This window comes from Gambusia affinis, linkage group LG08, assembly GCF_019740435.1.
Source record: "Gambusia affinis linkage group LG08, SWU_Gaff_1.0, whole genome shotgun sequence".
In the NCBI taxonomy this organism is placed as follows: Eukaryota; Metazoa; Chordata; class Actinopteri; order Cyprinodontiformes; family Poeciliidae; genus Gambusia; species Gambusia affinis.
The window spans coordinates 5,339,957-5,359,873 of NC_057875.1; the positions used below are offsets into that span (position 1 = coordinate 5,339,957).

Sequence of the window (19,917 nt, forward strand, 5' to 3'; positions counted from 1 at the left end):
CTGAACAAACAAAAAATTTTGGTTTTCTCACATTACTAAACTTAAGAAAGCAGGAGCATCTTAGGCTTGTCTCAATTTTTCTGCTATTGCCTCCGCTTTTCTGTCTTTAATTTACAATGGAAGTAATTTTAATCTAATAAAACATTAATCGTAACCCAATTAATTCTTTGCGTTCCTAATTTTAACTACATGTGTGTGTCCAAAAACACCTACTTAGCAGCACTGGGCAGGTAAACCGTGATTCTCCTCCAGTGTTTGTGTTGGGTTGATGCATAGATGGAGCTCTGTGTGTAACCAGCGCAGCCGATGGCTGGAGGGACACACTCCGGCGTGATGAGAGTCCAGTGGCGGCCACAGTCTGTCGAGTACTCCAGTCGGACCCCGTGGGAGAAGGAGGTGGACTTACTGCAGCCCATGCTCAGCTCAAACTGGAGGAATGACGAACCCGTCACCTCAAAGTCCCAGCTCTCTGCATATCTTGGCTTCTCTGCAAAGGGATTTCAGGTTGCAAAAGTTAAATCGTTTTACAATTTATGAAGCATCATCGAAATTACACAACAAAATCTCCAAATCTTACCAAGTGTTTTTTGGTCTATTTTGTAGTAAATATGTTACTAAACCTGAAATAAGACAGAACTAACTTGCAAGTAAGTATAAGAGCTTGTTTTAAGGAAATAAATCCTTAATGTTGATGAAAAAGTTCTAGTTCAACTGGTAGATTCTTTCACTGGGAAAAATGAGTGAAATAACCTGCCAGTGGAACTGGTACACTTTTTAATCAATATCAATTAATTATTGAGTTAAAACAACCTTCTATATCTGCTGAAAAGTTACCTTTAAGTTAAGTTTATCTTATTTTAAGTGCACTAGAAACCAGATTAAAGTACTGGTTTTGTGTTTTTGCAGTGTAGTAAGACAAATTTACTCGTCATATTCATTTCCTTTCACTTCATTTCACAGCTATGCACTTTGAGTTGGTGACTAAATGTTTGAAGGTTTAGAAGTTATGAATACAGGTGGAAGGCACCATCTTTGTGTAGGTATTCTTGCTTAGCAAGAAACAATGGCTTTTGATTCCTTTCTACTGTGATCAACAATTACATTCTGAAGAAGTCATAACACTAAAAGTCTCTCCAATAAAGTCTAGCCAATCACTTTAAGAGAGTTTGTTTATATAATATTTTACAGCCCTAACAATAGTTAATCAGACTTGCACAACAATCTGAAACTAAATTATTAATTTATATGTTTTCTTTTGGTAAATTCTCCTGCCAGGGAAAGAAGAAGTAAACACTCAAACTTAAGCTGAATTTATCTTTTTTTTATGTCATGAAGCATCCTCAAATGTTCCTCTGACTATTCATGCTGCATCTGTAAACCCAGAGCTCCTGTGTTTACAGATGGGCTGCCAAATCGGTCATGCTGTGCACACCTAATGAATGGCCCCTTTGTGATGCGCTATTTGCACAAACCTAATCCACTCACAGCTTGATGCAAGCATATATAACAGGCAGGATGTTCAATGAGGTCTGCTCTCATCAATAATGCAGGATGGATGAAACCTCAGTAAATCCCAGGCTCTGTTTCAGCTGCTTGTTAATAGCAAAGTGCTGTGATGTTCCTTGTTTGAATGATTTTTAAGTGTCTGGGTGGATAACATGTACTTCAGTCTATATGCACAACAAACTGGAAGCAAGGCACATCATAGCTGTAGTGAATGTGTTTCACTTACTATCAATGGCCTCAGAGTTAAAGGTGAGAGCAGTGTCCAGAGACAAGCAGTCCACGGTCACCTCCCCGCCCTGGATCCGGTACCAGTTGTGCCTCAGCGGGGTGGAGCCATCGAATTTATCGTGGAAACCCGTTCTGGAGCTGTCGTTCATACCGATCAGAACGTCATCCAGCGCCCACTGGGCAGAGTGCTTTCCTGCAGGGACAAAAGAGTAAATGAGTAAAACAATCTAAAGAGTTGGCTTACAGTAAAGGCGACCTAATATTATTAAAAGATTTTATGCTTCCATTTCGGTCTCTACTGCTTCTAAAAACAGACCAAACACTTTAAAAACCACCCAGATGTTTTTTTTTTTGGTAATAAGTTAACGATTTTCCTGATGGTCAAGTCACATTTGGAGTGCAATGCCTCGTTACCTAGCAACCCCAGTGGAGCCCAGCCCCGTTGCCTACCGACTCAAAACGAGTTCCAGCATGTTTGGTCAGCTGGTTTTGCTGCTGTATGTTTTATACAATGGCTGCTGGAAAAGACAAGTTGTTGTTGTCACAACCAGAAACCACTTGCAGCATTCTTGTTGGTTGTGAAGGAGGCTCGGCTAATGCTTTTCAAAGATGTACGGTCGTACTGTTTGCAGCCATATTCAAGTGAGAGTGTGACGCTGCGTTCCAGTTGTACTCGGAACTGGGAATTTCTGACTTTCCAGTCAGAAAAATCAACTGGATTTCTCAATGGGAAACTGGGACCAACTTGCAAGGCAGACTTCCTGTTTCAATATGGCTGCTCCTCACATCAGCGGTAGTAAATTGTGGTGGAAACATGTATTTCACAAGACGACAACCGTAAAAATGCTTATTTGGATTTAAATTGACAAGAGGCTCTAAAACAGATAAAATCTCATTATCTAAGCATAAATTTGTGCAAAAAATGTAATGAATATGTTTTGCATAGGCTTATCCTAACCTGTTCTATGAAGCATAATAGGTAAAATTTAAGATACTTTTGTTGCATCGTGAGTTTTGTAGATAGTTCACTCGCCTTGTTGTGGCTGCCACCACCGAAACACAGTGTAGGAAGTTTTTGCTGGAGGTGGAAGCTCAATGGTGACCACCTGAGGCTCCAAGAAGGAGCTGAAGTCCAACTCTCTCAGAAACTGCCAATGGATGCCATTATTGGTGGAAAACTGGACAATGACACCTGAAAGTACAAAAACAGCCTTTTAATAGAGATGAGGGAGAATATTATTAAGAGAAACCAAATGGGAAGCTTGTACTATTCTAAACGACATGGTAGTTCTGGATATAAAGTTCAGTCGCAATGACTTCATTCATTACACTCTTAGCTTAATCTTTTAGTAGAGATCCAGGTTAATCCTGAGGCCAACCCTGTTTCTCAGCAGTATGGAGGGGATACTTCCTCAGCATGAGGAGACGTCAACCTCCCACTGATTTCACATGTACAAAAGCAACAGAAAACTTGTAGCACAAATTAAATATTAAGTATGTGTTTATCCCCATTTCTAATGCAGCCCTGGGAAACTACCAACATGACCCTCATCAGAAACTTCGGATAAGTTCTTCTGTCACCAATAATCTTATAAACCAGCTTTAAAAAACTGTTTATAAAGGAGCTTTTGGGGAAATATGTTGCACAAGATGAAGGTCTCAAAGATCAAAAATGCTGTTGAAGATATTAGAAATGTATAAATAATTGTACATTTAAGGAGGAGAATGTGATGTTTAGTATCATTCAATGTGGGAATAATTTAAGAGTTAATCTGGTGTTTGGAGATTTAAATGTTTGTAGGTTATGAGTATAACAGGGGCAGGAAATCATAAGATCCTGCTTCTTCTACCTGCTCCTTTTCAAACAAATAATGTAAAATTGCATTTCAATAGAAATGATAATTTATTTTAATTTTTTTTTCCTCGTTTTTACTTTTTGTCTGTTCTAAATAAATAAATCTTTTAAAATTATAATCTTACAGTGTGAAATTCAGAAGATTCAGTGTTAATGTAAAACACTGTAATAATTGTGCCTTTTATTCCACTTTAAATTCATAATAGGCAATTACTCTGACCTGAAATGGTTTGAATATTCAGTGTAATTCACACAACAAGATTTGACACAGCGTCCCGTGTTTTAGAAATTGGAGGAATTTTAAGACGATACATATTCACTTTAGTCTTGGACTTGTCTTTAGCTTTAGCTGGCTAATTTTATGCTAAATGTAGAGAGTTATATACTCCAGGTAACTCAGTGCAAACTTTTAAAACGCCTTAATTTCAGAAATTTGCTAATAAAATTAAGTGAAAAAGATGATGAAGATAAAGTCTTTGGCAGAGCAAACTTTCCTCACTGCAAAAACACAAAATCTGACCATGTATGATTTTAGTCTAGTTTCTAGTGAAAATATCTTAGTCTACCTGAAACGAGAGAAAACTAATATACAGGCAACTTTTCAGCAATACTTATGTTGATTAAAAAAACTATGCATTCAGCTGACAAATTATTTCAGTTATAACAAGAGATTATTCCCGTACTGTAAGTGAAATAATCTGCAATTCCTTTAATCAATATTAAGAAATTATTGACCTAAAACAAGCTCCGGTATCTTGCTAAAAAGTTACTTATGGGTTACTTTTGTCTTATTTCAAGTGTATTAAGATATTTGTACTAACTGAAAAAAATATTTGGTAAGATTTTGTGTTTTTGCAGAGCTAAAATGATCAAGTTAGCCTTTCTTTATTGATTTATGAGGTAGTTCCCACATTGAACCAGCAGAGGGCCTCATCACAACATGTGTTCTATTTGGAAACAACCTTCATTGCGCGAGCGAGGCCTGGTGCAGGTGGGTCCTAAACTCTTGCTGCCAATTCGGATGTAAAACTGAGCCAACCTATAAACAAAAAAACAACAAAAGAGAATTTTATATTCAACAGTATCAACATAATGCTTGAAATGCTGGGAAAATAAGAGGGTTGCTCCTCTCACCGTGTGTTGGTAGTGTCCAGAGGAGCTGTTCGAGCCTCCCGAAGTCCAGCACTGCTGAAGTAAAGAGCCTTGCCCTCACTGATGATGCCGCAGCCGCCTCCGATTTGTCCCCCGCTGATACTCTGCCAGAGAGGACTCAGCTTCCCCTCAAAGTCCTCTGTCAGCTCCGTGGGACTAGCTACGGATGGGACACAACTATCTTGCTCCACTATAAAAAAAAAGAGAGGAAGATTACAGGTTAAGATACAGCAGCAGCATCATGAAATACTTGGTTAGATCAGCTTTCTTTCATCAAGGTACCTGTGAAGCCCATATCGCAGAAGCAGACACCAGAAATGCAGTCTCCGTGACCGCCGCAATGGTTGGGGCAGGGCTCGGAAATGTAGACTCCGTCCAAAGCAAACGGTGGCGCGTCTCGGTACACGCTACTCTCCTGGAACCAACGGAACCTGGTTTTACTGGGAAAATGAATAAAGTTCAGGTATTTCAGTGCAAATAAAACTTAGAAATTAAGGGTGAATTCACACCAGCCCAGGTTTGTTTGCTTTAATCAGACTCAAGTTTGTTTGCTAGAAAGTCTGGTTTGTTTGGAGAAGTATGAATGTGCAACTGGACTACAAAAGCAAACTCTGGTCCGCCTAAAACCCTGTGTCTCAGCTCAGTTCACATGAACTTTGGTGTGGTTTGAATACATGAGAATGCAAGTGAATCAGAAACCACTCCAAAATCAGGAAGCAAACTACACCGCATGGCTATCTTGGTAAATAAAATCAAAACAAATTTAAGAGTCTAGCACTAGCGGGCGAAAATTTGTGTGGTCTTTTACCAATGCAAAAGAGAAATCTTACAACCACTGAAATTTGACACCACTCAATTTTTGTTTACATTTCATGAAGAAGGAAGTTGCGCTGGTGTCTTCTTCTAAGGTTTTAGTATCATTTCCTTCAGCAGTTCTTGGTTTGTTTGACATTGCAGTGTGAAAACGAACCACAACAAAAATGTAACAAATGTTGCAATTTTGGTCCCCAATTGAACTGAGTCTACTGGACTACGAGGTGTGAAAACAGACTCTTGCCACAAAATTTGCCTTTTTTATGGCAGTCTGAAGGGCCCAATTCCAATTTTTCACCTCCCCCAAAAAATCTGATTTGTGCTAATAACTAATAGTACAAATCAGATGCTAATTTGGATACGTATCTGATTGTTTTGAAAGCGTCTGAATGATCATGTTGCATTTTATCCGACTTTTATATTGATGTGAGACATGCATCATAAATCTGAATCAAACGAAGAAGGACGTTGTGCTTCAGACATTTTTGTGTAGCTTTCTCCAGTGGTCCCTGGTGCAGCGCCACCACAGGCGAAACGGGGAACAGATTTTTCTATTAGAGTGGTTTGTCTGACGCAGCGCAGGGTGAAACCAAACCGCTGCTGAAAACGTAACAGATCTACCGGACTAAGAGCACCGCAAAAACACAAAACCTTGCCAAGTTTTAGGTCTAGTTTCTAGTGCAAATATCTCAATACACTTAAAATAAGACAAACTAACTTACACGTAACTTTTTTAGAAAGACACACAGGTTGTTTTTTAGTAAATAATTTCTTAAGATTATTCTGAAGATTGATGAAAAACTACTAGTTCCATTGGTAGATAAATTAACTTGTAACATGGGAAAACTGTCTTGTTATAAGTGAAATAATCTGCCAACTAGTATTTTTCATCAATATTAATGATTTGTTCCCTAAAAACATGTCTTTATGTCTTGCAAAAAGTTACTTGTAAGTTAGTTAGTCTTATTTCAAGTCACTAAGATATTTGCACTAGACACTTCTGTGTTTGTGTTATTGCAGTGAGAATACATTTGAAACACACTGTAACATCTCAGTAAATGTAAACATAGGGAGCTACCTGGCTGCCACATTTCGAGGTATGACCACAGTGATCCTGGTCCACTGTTCGTAGTCTCCAGTGTTGTAGACAGTCGGTTCTCTGAGCTCACGGCCGCTGCCTTCACAGACGCCTGTTCCCGGCGTTCCCGGGTAGCAGCCTTCTCGGACCAACGCCCAGGTTCTGCCGGCGTCGTGGGAGTACTGCAGCAGGACCGGGGCTGAGGCGCTGAACTCTGACTCACAGCCTATGTTCAGCTACAACGATAAATGAAGAATGTAAAAAAAAACTTCAATTAAAAAGAATTTAGGGCAGCAGAAAATAATTACGGGCTGCACAGTGGCGCAGTTGGTAGAGCTGTTGCCTTGCAGCAAGAAGGTCCTGGGTTCGATTCCCGCCCGGGGTCTTTCTGCATGGAGTTTGCATGTTCTCCCTGTGCATGGTGGGTTCTCTGCGGGTTCTCCGGCTTCCTCCCACAGTCCAAAAACATGACTGTCAGGTTAATTGGTTTCTCTAAATTCTCCCTAGGTGTGAGTGTGTGTGTGAATGGTTGTGTGTCTTGTATGTCTCTGTGTTGCCCTGCGACAGACTGGCGACCTGTCCAGGGTGAACCCGCCTCTCGCCCAGAACGCAGCTGGAGAGGAACCAGCAACCCTCCCGACCCCATTAGGGAAGAAGGGTGTAAAGAAAATGGATGGATGGAAAATAATTACTTTAGTAACTGATTATTCTATCGATGATTATGATGATAAAAACAGTAATTAGGTACAAAAAATGAGCACATTTTTTAGATTTTTCATTTAACTACTTAAGCTAGTTCAGAAGAATATAGAAATATATTTAAAAATGCAAATGAAAAATGCCATTTTATATAATACAAAAGTAAAACATTAATTGCCTAAAAAGCAGTAACAACTTTAATTTATTGAACTTCTAACATGTGAAAAGCTCAGACTTTCTGCACGACTTAACATCAATACAGTGTTGGGCTGATCTGTTGATTATTTTTTGAATTAACCAAATAATAATTGGATCGCAAAAGGTGCTTAACAGGAGATTTTTCACAGAACCAGGTGAAGGTATCACCTGAAGAGCTCAAGTTAAAACATGTTTACAGACAGAAGGGTTTTTTTAAACTTATATATGTTTTTGTACAGTTTTGGTTTAATTACTGCTCTCAGTTTGTTCTTTCAGTAAATGGCATTTTTTGAGTTTCTCTACGCCTGTTAACAAGGAATCAATTACTATTTTAGTTGACAGTAATTATTTCAATAATCAGTTAATTACAATTGATCCAAATAATGGTTTCAGCTGAAGATGCACTGATCCGATATTAACATCTGGATTGGTGCTGAAATGAAAGAAAATGTAAATGGGGAATTGGTGACGATGTCACAACGATCTATTCAGCCCGTTTCTATGTTTTGTGCTTTGAGCGATTTCATGCTGTATTATTTATTTTACATTATATCTACATTTCCTAATTGCACTTTCTGAAAAACTTGAAAGGTTTGTTACAGTTAATTTTGTCATGATACCCAACCAATTGCTTCAGACAGTTTTAGTTTCTTTATCATTTATTTTACATTGGCTGTTTTACTTCTAATTTGAATGACTAAACTAATTAAAGCTGTTTTTACATGTAGCTTGTGAAGCTATTGGTGTGTTTAAATGTGCGGTTCTGGTTCAGATACATTTGCAATTCAGTAAATATATTTATATGTTTTCTTTTTTTTTTTTTTAAAAAAAGAAACATCTCAAGTCAATTCAGCGGTTTTTCTGTATCAGATCGGTATTGGCCAGTACTAAACTTCAGATATCGGTATTGGAGATGTAAACAGTGGATCCCTAGTTTCAGTATTTTCTCCTACATTATCTGATTTGAAAACTTCTCCCGAACCTTAAACTGAAGGGTGTACCCAGGGCGGAGGGCCAGGTCCCTGGTGACGGCCACCCGGTCCCCGTCTGAACGTCCAAACACCATCGCTGAGGGAGTCGGAGCGCAGAAGCTGCTGTTGTTGTCCCTCTCCATGCCCTCATTGCCGAGCATCAGCCAAACGCTCATCTGGTTCAGAGGGTAGTCGAACGCCGGCTTCTCGTAAAAGTTCTGTGCAGAAAAGAGAAAACAGGTGTTGTGTTTTCTGGTAATATTTATCCGGGAAGGATTTATTGCAAAACAAAAAGTCAGATTTAAGATGTTTTTGAAGTCAGCTGTTTGCTGTAGTGGAAGAAGCTGTTTATTGGTAGTCTAAACATGTCAAACGCATCTTAATGAATCCAAAAAAGGCTTTTCAGACAGTCAATCAAACTATTATTTAATTGACATCATCACATGTGTGTTTGACATCACTGGAAAGAATCAACATTTTTAGAATCTGAAAGCAGTCACATATGGTAATTATGAAACAGGATTGTTTTTTCTAAGGACCCTAATCCTGTTTTGTAAATACCAGATTATTTTACTTAATTACAAATAATATTTGTAATATATAAATATATATATAAATATATATATATAGATGTATGGGTACAAATGTTACTTCATAGAGAAGAATGTATATATAAAAAGAACAACAATATGTAGATCTACCACAATAATTACATAAATTTTGCTGGATGATAAATTGTCCCAGTAATTATTACGATAAGCGATAATATTGTTGTTTCGAGATAATTTTCAAGTTATATATTGATAATTGCATAATAATGCAGAGGGTTTCTCTACAAAGACCAATAAACTTTAATTTGGTAAAGGACATTTCAAACAGGAACAAACATATTAAAATATCCAAAATAAAACACAATCAAAAATGATCAATAAAACAGAAATAAAAATCACACACATCAGACCCCGTAAATAAAATGGATTATGAACCCTGAAAAGAAAATTTCCCTTTAAAAAAATGTTAATCATCAGAATGGAAATTATTAAAATTCTTAATAATAGTATAAAATTATCATTTTAATTTATTGTGCGATTATTTGATTAATTGCTTTTTGCAACAAGCATAACATATGAATAAAGAAAATAGATATTTTTCCAGTCCTACATTTTTTAAAACAAACAAGAAATTGCATAAAATAAAGTACTGAGAAGAGAAGGGGTATTAACACGGTTAGAGCACATAACATTAGATGATGCCATGACGGAGTCTGACCTGCGGCAGAGTCGGATTGGCCATTGGGATGATGTGTTTCTCCCTCTCGGACAAAATTATGACGTCATCAATGGCCCACTGGTCGTACCCTTCCCCAGAATGGAGCGGCTGCCACCACCGAAAGCGAGTGGAGGGAGTTTTAGAAGCCAGAGGAAGTTCATAATGAACAAAGCTGTGAAAGACAAAGAGCGGCTTCGTTATTCTGGAACCACATGCAACTCGGACCAGCTGAGACGTATTCCTCTGCTGGTTTCTGTCTCACCGAGGTTTGGTGAAGTCTGTGAAGTACATCTCAGCAATGAGGCCCCAGCTGATTCCTCCATCGTTACTGTACTGCAGCAGCACTCCTTCCTCCCTGCTGTCTGCCTGGTTACACTCCGCCCAGTCTCCGCCCACACGCAGGTAGAACTGCACAAACTCCGCCCACTCCGTGTCCAGATCCCAGCTCACCAGCTCCCGCAGCCCAGCCTGACCACAACATGCACACAGAGTCACACCAGATAAACATTTGGTCAGATTTTATCATCTTCAGTGCAAAAATACTAAATCTTACCAAGTATTTTTGGTCTAGTTTTTAATGCAAATATCTCAGTTTGCTTGAAATGAGACAAAACTAACTAACAGGTAACTTTTCAGCAAGAAATGTGAGCTTGTTTCAAGTAAATAATTCCTTAATATTTATTGATGAAAAAATACTAGTCCATTGGCAGATTATTTCACTTATAACACGACATTTTTCCAACGTTACAGGTGAAAAAAACTGCAAGAAGTTATTGTGATAAACGATAATATTGTTGTTTTGAGACCATTTTTAAGTAATATAATGATAATGGCATAAGAATGCAAGAACACATTCTTAAAGATCAATAAACTGTAAACTCAAACATTTAACATGGGCGACATTTTAAATACCAAAATAAACTTCCAGAAAACTGCAAAACAGCCGAAGCACTGAGTTCCTTTAAATCAAGGCATAAAACCCACCTTAGAGTTAAGGTTGTCTTTCGATTAATAATAAGTCAACATAGATTAATTCTAGTCTAGATTATGTTATTTGTCTTTATTCTGCCACTGTAATGCAATGTTGCATTTTGTTAATTGTGTTATGTTGTCATCACATAAAGCACTTCAAATGACTTGCTATTGAAATGTGAGATGGAAATAAACTTGAGTTAAATATTAAAAAATGTTAAAGAAAATTCCACAATAAATCTTAACCTGTGCTTTTCAAAATTTGTTGAAGTTGATGGTCTTATAATTGTACCAATCTGAAAAACAGGTTGAAATAAATAATTGAAAGCCATAAAATAATAATATTCACTTAACCCATGAGTGTGAAATTCTGATTAGCACTGAGCTGAAAATAATGAAAAAACTGTGGAAAAAATTTAGCTGCAGCTGGAAAAACTGATTTAAAAAGTGCTTAGCAACAGCTGTGTAATCGCCAATCAAACTCCTGAACTCTCTGGATATTTATTTTTGAAACATTCAGGGAGGAGTTCAGAGGTCAACGGTTCTCGGCAACGAATGCTGGACAGTAATCAGACAGGTTTGGACATTCCTCTAAATTGGTTTACTATAATAATGCAAACTTACCACATGCTTGATCTGCTACATTCGAAAACACAGAAAACTCTCAAGAGCCAGATTTCTTCGTGCAGTTAAGCTCACTGGATTTTACGTGAAAATAATCACATTTAACACTTTATTTAATTTGACAGAACTGAATTAAATATTTCTCATTGCGCTACCTTGCTGAAGTACAGCGACGATCCAGACGACACCACCCCACAGCCCATGTCGGGCGCCGCCACCTCTCCGCCAATCACCTCCTGCCACGTGGCCAGCAGCGCGTCTTGGGACTCAAAATCTGAGAGGACGCTCGACGAGAGCGGAGACGACGGCTGGCAGTCCTGACCCGAGAACCCGTCGTCACACCTGTGTGAGATGAGAGGGCGACTTTAATGCAGCTGTCCGTTTATGATCTATCCCACATGCATCCACAGGTCAGGAGGAAGGACTGGCCTGCAATGTCCGTGGTCACACCAGCCGTGTCCGTGGCACATGTTGGGACACTGCTGGCCGATGTAGATGTCGTCCAGAGCCCACTCGTCCTGCTCGCCGTAGTAATTCTGGATCCATCTAAACCGGGTTGCACTGGACCTGAAATAGTTAGAATTTACAGCTCTGGAAAAAATTAAGAGACCTCTTAAAACAGGGGTCTCAAACTCCAGTCCTCGAGGGCTGCAGTCCTGCAACTTTTAGATGTGCCTCTGCTGCACCACCTGAATAGAATAATTAAGGTTCTGGAGAACTGATCTACACATTGGAGGTAATTAAACTATTTCATTCCAGTGTTTTGTACCTGTGGCACATCTAAAAACTGCAGGACTGCGGCCCTCGAGGCCTGGAGTTTGAGACCTCTGACTTAAAATGATCAGTTTCTCTGATTTTACTTTTTACAGGTATATGTTCGAGTAATATGAACATTGTTCTTTTATTCTATGAACTACTGAGAACATGTCACCAAAATTTTGTATTTTTTTGCAGAAAATGAGAAATGAATAAAATAAGGAAAAATATGCAGTCCTTTCAGACCTCAAATAATAAAACAAGTTTATGTTCATTTAGAAACAACAATATTACTGTTTTAACTCAGGAAGAGTTCAGAAATCAATATTAGGTGGAATAACCAGCAGGTTTTCAGTGGGGCTCATTGCTGTGGGCTCTTCATTTTTCCTGAACTGTGTATAAAAAATGTCCTAAAATTTTAAAATGGGATCCATGATGCAAAATTGACATGTTACACGTTTCTGTACGTCCACTGATTCTAGAAAACAAAAACCCCAGTCTGCTGTTTTTTTATGGCAATAAGTTTAACTTTAGTGAACCATTTCAAAAAAGCTATTGGGAATGTAACTTTTCAAGCCAGTAGGCATTGCTCTTCACCTGGTGACTCCAGCGAGGCCCAGCCTGTTACCTAGCAACCCAAGCGGAACCCAGTGCACTTCCTAGCAACCCAAACTGAGCTCCAGAACTTTTGGTCAGCTGGTTTTACCGCTGTATTTCTGTATATCGGCTGCTGGAAAAGACAGGTGTTTTGTTGTTGACTTTACCATCCAGAAACAACTTTCTGCATTGCTGTTGGTTGTGCAGGAGGCTCTAAAAGAGGCTCCAAAAAGATTCGCAATTGCACAATTGAGCATCTTTTGGCAGCCATTTTCAAGCGCAAGTGTGATGCTGAGTTCCAGTTGAATCCAGTTGATTCTACTGGAGTGCCATCCAAAGTCAGATTTCTCCCTGTTCTCCCAGTTCAACATGAGACGTGGCCATGTTGCGTCTCAATGTGGCCGGTCCTCACATCAGCAGTAGTAATTTGTGGTGGAAATGTGTATTTTATAAGACACACAGGTAAAAGTGCAACTAAAATCAATGTAACATGTAGAGCCTGTAACTCTAAAGTGAACAAATTAAAATGATGTTTGCCTTTGGAAAGTAGTCTGTAAAATGATGTTTGTTAGAGCTTTTGAACACCATGTTTATGGGCGTCGCCATGTTGATGGGCGTCGCCATGTTGATGGGCGTCGCCATGTTGATGGGCGTCGCCATGTTGATGTTTATGGGCGTCGCCATGTTTATGGGCGTCGCCATGTTTATGGGCGTCGCCATGTTTATAGGCGTCGCCATGTTGATGGGCGTCGCCATGTTGATGGGCGTCGCCATGTTGATGGGCGTCGCCATGTTGATGGGCGTCGCCATGTTGATGGGCGTCGCCATGTTTATGTTTATGGGCGTCGCCATGTTGATGGGCGTCGCCATGTTTATGTTTATGGGCGTCGCCATGTTGATGGGCGTCGCCATGTTTATGTTTATGGGCGTCGCCATGTTTATGGGTGTCGCCATGTTGATGGGCGTCGCCATGTTTATGGGCGTCGCCATGTTGATGAGTGCCGTCAACTCGGGTCTGAAGGATAATCCAGTTTCAAGTTCCCACTTCCCAGGTTACTGGATCGCAGCATAAATGTTGAATTGGGGGTGTGACCAGCAGCAGATTATTTGCATTTAAAGTGACAAGAGGCCCTAAAACATCTCAATCTGAAATAAGATCAAATTCAGCAGAACTCAGGAGACTAAAATCAGATTCTCTAAGAATGATTTTGTGCAAAAAATGTAACAAACGTATTTTATAAAGCACGTTTATAAAACACGTTTTATAAACTTTAGATTCACTGAACTAACCTGTTCAGTGAATCGAAAGAGGTCACCTTGGTGTCACATCTAATGTTTTATACTTTTGAACGTCAAATTGAAGAGATTTCGTGGTGTACATATGGCAGGTTGGAGTTAATAAACCACACAGGCCTCTTGGTTTACTGCTTTACGGATCCATATCAGCTTGTCTGGTGTTCATTCAACCTGCTGTTTTATTACCATTAGGGGCCGTGACCTTCTGACCTGTCATCGTACTCTACAGGAGATTAGAGCATCGTTATTTAGGAGCCGAGGTGTTGGAATGAAATGGAGGTTGAGGTCAAGGTGTTCAGCAGAGGCGAAGATTTATGTGACGATTTAAACGGATATATGTCTGAACTAAGGCTGCTTCACGTTATTTACAGCCTATTTAGCTGCATGTGTGTTAAGGACTGATTTAACCCAAAGTCCAATAAAACGTTACCTGATAAAATCTTTAACAGTATCTTACAAAAGAGTAAAACGCATCCAGAGACTTTTGCCCATTTTTTCTGAGCAAAGTAGATCAATGAGAAAGGTACAGATCATCACAGTGTTAAGATCTGGGCCGTTCTAACACATGTATATGTTTTTTAATTCAATTTTTGTCTCTTTAATTGAACTGAATTGAATTTAAACTGAATTTGAATTACCAGAAAACCGTATTTTACATGTTTTCTGTTCCGACTTTCTTTCAACAACGTATTCCTTCTTAGTTGTTCTTCAGTAAGTTTGAACTTTATTTCTTTATTACTATTGGATCATCCTGTTCAATAGTTTCCATAATTGGTTTCAGTTTTGTTTTTTATATATTGCATTAAACTTACACACACAGTATTCCAGAAATAGAACAATAATCCAATTTGTTGAGTAAATTATGTTTTAAAAATACCATGTTTTACCTAAAATTGAAATAATTCTTGATCATTTAGATTGAACATGTTACATATGTTCAACTTCCATATTTTTAATACTTTTTAGTGTTTGCAGATATAGTTAATTTCTTATTATTATTTTTAATTGAGTAATCATTTGTTTCTGTTAAACAAAATGTTTGTATCCTGTGCAAATATAACAAATATAATTTTGTTTGATTCCTTGCAAATGTAATTAAATAAAGTATAAACAGTGTAGGACCAAACACTGGCCCCTGAGGAACCCCAAATGATACATCCAAACTACTGATAATATCTTTTAGATATTTTAGATATTGCTCTAGCAACATTTCTATTATACCATACTGTTTTTTATTTATGAAACAATCTGATCCATATATTTCTAACTGGAATTTATTTAGGGGTATCAGAGTTAAGGAAGCTGGATTTATATGCATGCTACACATTTCATTATGTCTAAAAAACATAATGAAGTTATGAAGTTACAAACTTTGCACTTGAGTTCACAGTTTTGGATGACGGATCACATTTAGAAAATTATAATAAAATACATGTTGGAAGAACAATTTTGTGGTTCTAATGGTAAAAAATGTTTGCGGGATATGAATATATGTGAAATAGTAAAAGTGTTAGCAGATGTGAGATGATTATGTATTTCTATTCAGGCCTGCAGCCACTGATGGAGGAAAATGCAGACCTTTCCTCGTATTCTGCTGTTCGTTTTCTCTAATTGACCTGACTGCTGTCAAATCCCAACGTGCTTATTAGCCACAATGAAAAAAACAAAACAAAAACAAGGCAAAATCACGATCAGAGAGCGTTTAATCCCAAAGGGGACTTTGTGAGTCTTTTTCTTCTGTTTTTGTGAATTGTACTTACCACGTCTTCTGAGGCAACGAGAGCGTAACACGTCTCCAGTCTTTGAACTCAGACGGATGGTAGACACTGGGAGCTGTAAACTCAGAGCAGCTCGGCATGCCAGGTAGACAGGCCTAGCAAAGGAAAGGAAACCTTTTAAAATATATTTTCTTTCACATATTCACCAGAGGGGCTACAACACTGCTCACTCCGAATTTCTGAAATATTCTTAGAACTGTATCCTGCAGATTCGGTTTAGTCAGTTTCATATGATCATAAATAGAGTTTGCTGAATTACATTATCTTTGACCTGAAGCCCTGAATGATCAGCATGGAGTAACTCTACAAAGTGCACAGTGAGTCTGTACTTGCAAGATGCATGTACACTGTAAAACATTTACAGGTGGTTTAACTTGAAAATGAAAGTCCTCCTGCTGCCTTGAAAATGAAATTTAGGTCGAACAAGAAAATAGTTTTGGTTTTAACTCTGAAATTAAAGTTCATGAAGTTGATTTAACAAGAGACAAGTTGTCTAAACATTGTGTTTTAACTTCATTCATCTTGAATTGTGAGTTTTAACTTAATGCTGCAATTTAAACCAAATTATTATTTCACAATATGCAATATAAAAATCTGCCCTCACCCAGATAAAGAGCCACATTTCTCTATTATTTTACTCACAATATCAAGTTAAAATAAATACTTATTTTACTTTAGAATAATTTTAATTCTTGTTTCAAACTGCAGGAACAAAGTTTGTGATCTGATAATGAATTTTATCAAACATCCCAATGAATTCAGCTCAGAAACATTTAGTGTGAACAGGACATTATCCTCAAGCTTTGCTAACTGAGAATTGCATTAAAATGAACATTTGCCTTCATAAAACACAAGAGTCAGATCAATGTAACGCACTTCCATCTCAGGAGACAAAAACATGCCGCTAAGCATTCTGGGAAATAGTTCCCACTGCTGTCTTTTTCTTCTTTCAGTTTTTTAAGTGTTAACCTAAAAACTCTGCTTTATTCAACTCTTGGAGGTTTGACTTAATTAATAAAAAGTTAACAACTTACTGCTGTAAGTTTATCTTTCACAAACTCACATTTAGGTTCAAAATCTGAAACTGGATAAATTTATTTGACTTAAAGAGTAGAAGATAGTAGACACAACTAAATGTTTTACAGTGTAAGTGAATCAGAGAAAAGTCACTGATGAAAAAGAGAAAGTCATTATAGTCCATTAAGTTCCAAAAGCAATAAAAAAATCTAACTTCTGAATATTTATGAAGCCGTTATGATTATAGAAAATCCTTGTTGAAGATAATCTGCCGTCTCATTCACACACAGCCGTGTATTTCTGATAGTGGAGTGATTCAAACTAATTGTGATAATTTGTCATTTAGAATAAAGTGCCACATTTAGGCTAATTATTTACATATTATCTCTGTGGCTGTAATGGGTAAATCAATATTCATGATCATAAATAAATAATTTGTGTCCTTGTCTCTACACGGGCAGTGAGAGAAGTTTCTGCCATGTGGTGGGAAAAATAAAATAAAATAAAAATCACATTTACCTCTTTGACCAGGTGCCAGGTGAGGCCGTGATTGGTGGAAAACTCCAGGCGCACCTGGGTGTCGATGTGAGGGGAGGGGTCGCGGCCGCAGCCCATCACCAGGGAGAACTGCAGACTGTAGGAGGCGCCGATTTGCATCGACTGCGTTTCAACATAACGGATGCTGAATCCGGGACTGGGCTCACCAGAGAAACTGAAGAGTGACACGCACAACCCGGGAAGATCACACTGTGTGTCAGCTTGTTAGGTGATTTTTTAACACTACTACAGATTAATAACAAAACTAGTACTGGTAGGAGAATGTCTGAAACCTGAGAGTCCAGTCGTGCTGGCAGTATGGCTGAACATTTCCCAGGTAAAAGCCGAGACTCTGGGTGACGTCCAACACGTTGCTGAAGTCCAGACTTATGGTGTTGAACAGAACCGAGGTCATGCTGATTTCATCCAAAGCCCAAACGTCGCGGCTGCGTCCCGAGTGATACGGCTGCCACCAGCGGAACTGGACGCCAAACTTACGAGCGCCCGATGGAAGTTCGACTGAAACGATCCTAAAGGAGCGAGGAAATCAGATATCAGCAAAAATAATCAATAATGTCAGTAATTCAATGAAGGGAAACTCAAGTTATTTAGATTCGCTAAAAGAAATGTTTTTTTTGTTTTTTAATTTCTGCTGACGACTCAGAACAAAAGAAAACTCAAAATTCATTTGCTCAGAAAAATTTTATATTACATATGACCAATAAAAAATAGAGAAAAAGGAGTAAATTTCCACCAGAAAACTGAAAAATGTTGAGATTAAACTCTTTCTAGAAAAAAACTTGGAAATGTCTGAGTTTCAAAAGTAAAAATTTTTCTTTGCATCTCAGAAAATTCCACGTTTTTTCTAGAAAATTTCTGATATTTCCCAGAAAATTTTTGACTTTTCAAGCTTAAAAAATAAAAAATTCTTGAAAAGTTTTGAGATTAATCTCAAAATTTTTGATTTTTGGCAAAAAATGTTATCCTCTTTTTCTCTGTGTACATTGACTATGCCGTCATACTTTTCAGTGTCTCCAGGATTTTGCATTGTCTTGCGATTTTTTGCAATCAAAATCACAGATGTTATTCTGAAATACTGCCACCTGCAGGTGGGAGTCAGCAGTCACTTAAACACAATGGGTTTGACCATTTTTGCAAATAGAAATTGCAACAATTATGCATTAGTAATGTACTGAAAAAATACAGAGATGTGTTTATTTTTGCATTAATTATATTATATTATATTATTATTATTATAGGGTTAGGCTTATTATATATTAATCTATTATATTAGATTTTTACTGGGGTTATGTATGATCCTAACTGTCTGGGGAAATGAATTATGGGTTCTCAGTAAGTGATAATAATTATCAGCAATCGATGCTTAAATTACATCACTCTAGCCATAAAAATTCGTCCTCTAGGAAAAAAAGACCTATGTTTTATAAACTGGATCAGTATAATTACTTTCTTGGTTTTGCCAGTGCCTGAGCAGCACAAGTGTCATAATCACAGCCAAACATTAAACCAGGAACATTAAACTATACAGTTTATGATGTAATCCGAGCCGATCAGCAGGAGTTAATCATACAGACTGACAGAAGGGTGAGTCAGGCCTCGACTTGGACGGAAAACCTACACAAACACATTCTGTTGTTTGTTAATTAATGTACATGCAGACGTGATTTTAACTCTTTCTGACAGTTACAGTGTACAAAATATCAAATTTTAATACAACTGTAACGATTGTATTAATCTAATTCTTTTTAGGCTCCAACAACAACTTAAAAGCAACTTTTCAGCAAGATATACGAGCTTGTTTTAAGTCAACAAGTTCTTAATGTTGATCAAAAGTACCAGTTCCATTGGCAGATTATTTCACTGATATTAAGACATTTTTCCCTTGTTATAAGCAAAATAATCTGCCAAAATAACTAGTAGTTTTGATCAATGTTAAGGACTTATTTAGTTAAATCAAGCTCATATCTGACTGCAAAAAATGATTTTTGCTCCAAATAAAAATATAACCCAACACAAGCACACATGCAGAAGTCACCTTGGCTCGTGGAAGCCCTGGTACGCGTAGTGCCGCAGCAGGGTCCAGGTGATGCCATTATCTGAAGAGTAATGCAACAAAACGCCTTCGCCCGGCTGATCAGGAGCCGGGCATGAGCTCAGGATGCTGCGACTGCCGAGGCGCAGAGTGAACTGGAGGTATCTGCAGATCAGATCAAAGACACAAGGAAGAAGTTAAAGCAGATTATTTAAAGCAGCTCCTTTCAATAGACTGAAAGGAGCCAGTTCGTTGAAAAGGTAAATTAAAAAGTAAGGCAGGTAAGGTGATCAATTTCTACTTCATGATTTGTAATTGCGAAGAAGAAATACATGTTTTTGTTCTAATTAATGTCTGAAAATGTTTTGGTATGAAAATGTTTTGGACTACTTGCAAGACACAGAATCTAAAAGTGAGACATGGTGGTGGCAGGATCACTCCAGTAAGAGTAGCACATATTTTTACTCTTGTAAAAGTAGAAAGTAGTAGTCCGAGAAAAGACTCGAGTAAAAGTAAAA

The 19,917-nt window shown here is 37.9% G+C and overlaps 1 protein-coding gene across 7 annotated transcripts in view; it reads right to left on the reverse strand.

Annotated features, from left to right (window-relative positions):
- The window catches only part of reln (reelin), a 156,547-nt gene that overhangs the window by 39,567 nt on the left and 97,063 nt on the right, over positions 1-19,917 (reverse strand). For all 7 annotated transcript variants that reach the window (XM_044125997.1, XM_044125996.1, XM_044125992.1 and 4 more), the window contains exons 19-34: positions 19,403-19,564; positions 17,640-17,876; positions 17,329-17,521; positions 15,775-15,887; positions 11,795-11,932; positions 11,521-11,707; positions 10,032-10,237; positions 9,770-9,941; positions 8,512-8,718; positions 6,633-6,868; positions 5,024-5,181; positions 4,724-4,931; positions 4,552-4,628; positions 2,768-2,926; positions 1,733-1,927; positions 214-487 (exon numbers count right to left, since the gene is read on the reverse strand). In XM_044125997.1, coding sequence (XP_043981932.1) covers positions 214-487; positions 1,733-1,927; positions 2,768-2,926; positions 4,552-4,628; positions 4,724-4,931; positions 5,024-5,181; positions 6,633-6,868; positions 8,512-8,718; positions 9,770-9,941; positions 10,032-10,237; positions 11,521-11,707; positions 11,795-11,932; positions 15,775-15,887; positions 17,329-17,521; positions 17,640-17,876; positions 19,403-19,564 — 2,922 coding nt within the window. The remainder of the gene's footprint in view (positions 1-213; positions 488-1,732; positions 1,928-2,767; positions 2,927-4,551; positions 4,629-4,723; positions 4,932-5,023; positions 5,182-6,632; positions 6,869-8,511; positions 8,719-9,769; positions 9,942-10,031; positions 10,238-11,520; positions 11,708-11,794; positions 11,933-15,774; positions 15,888-17,328; positions 17,522-17,639; positions 17,877-19,402; positions 19,565-19,917) is intronic.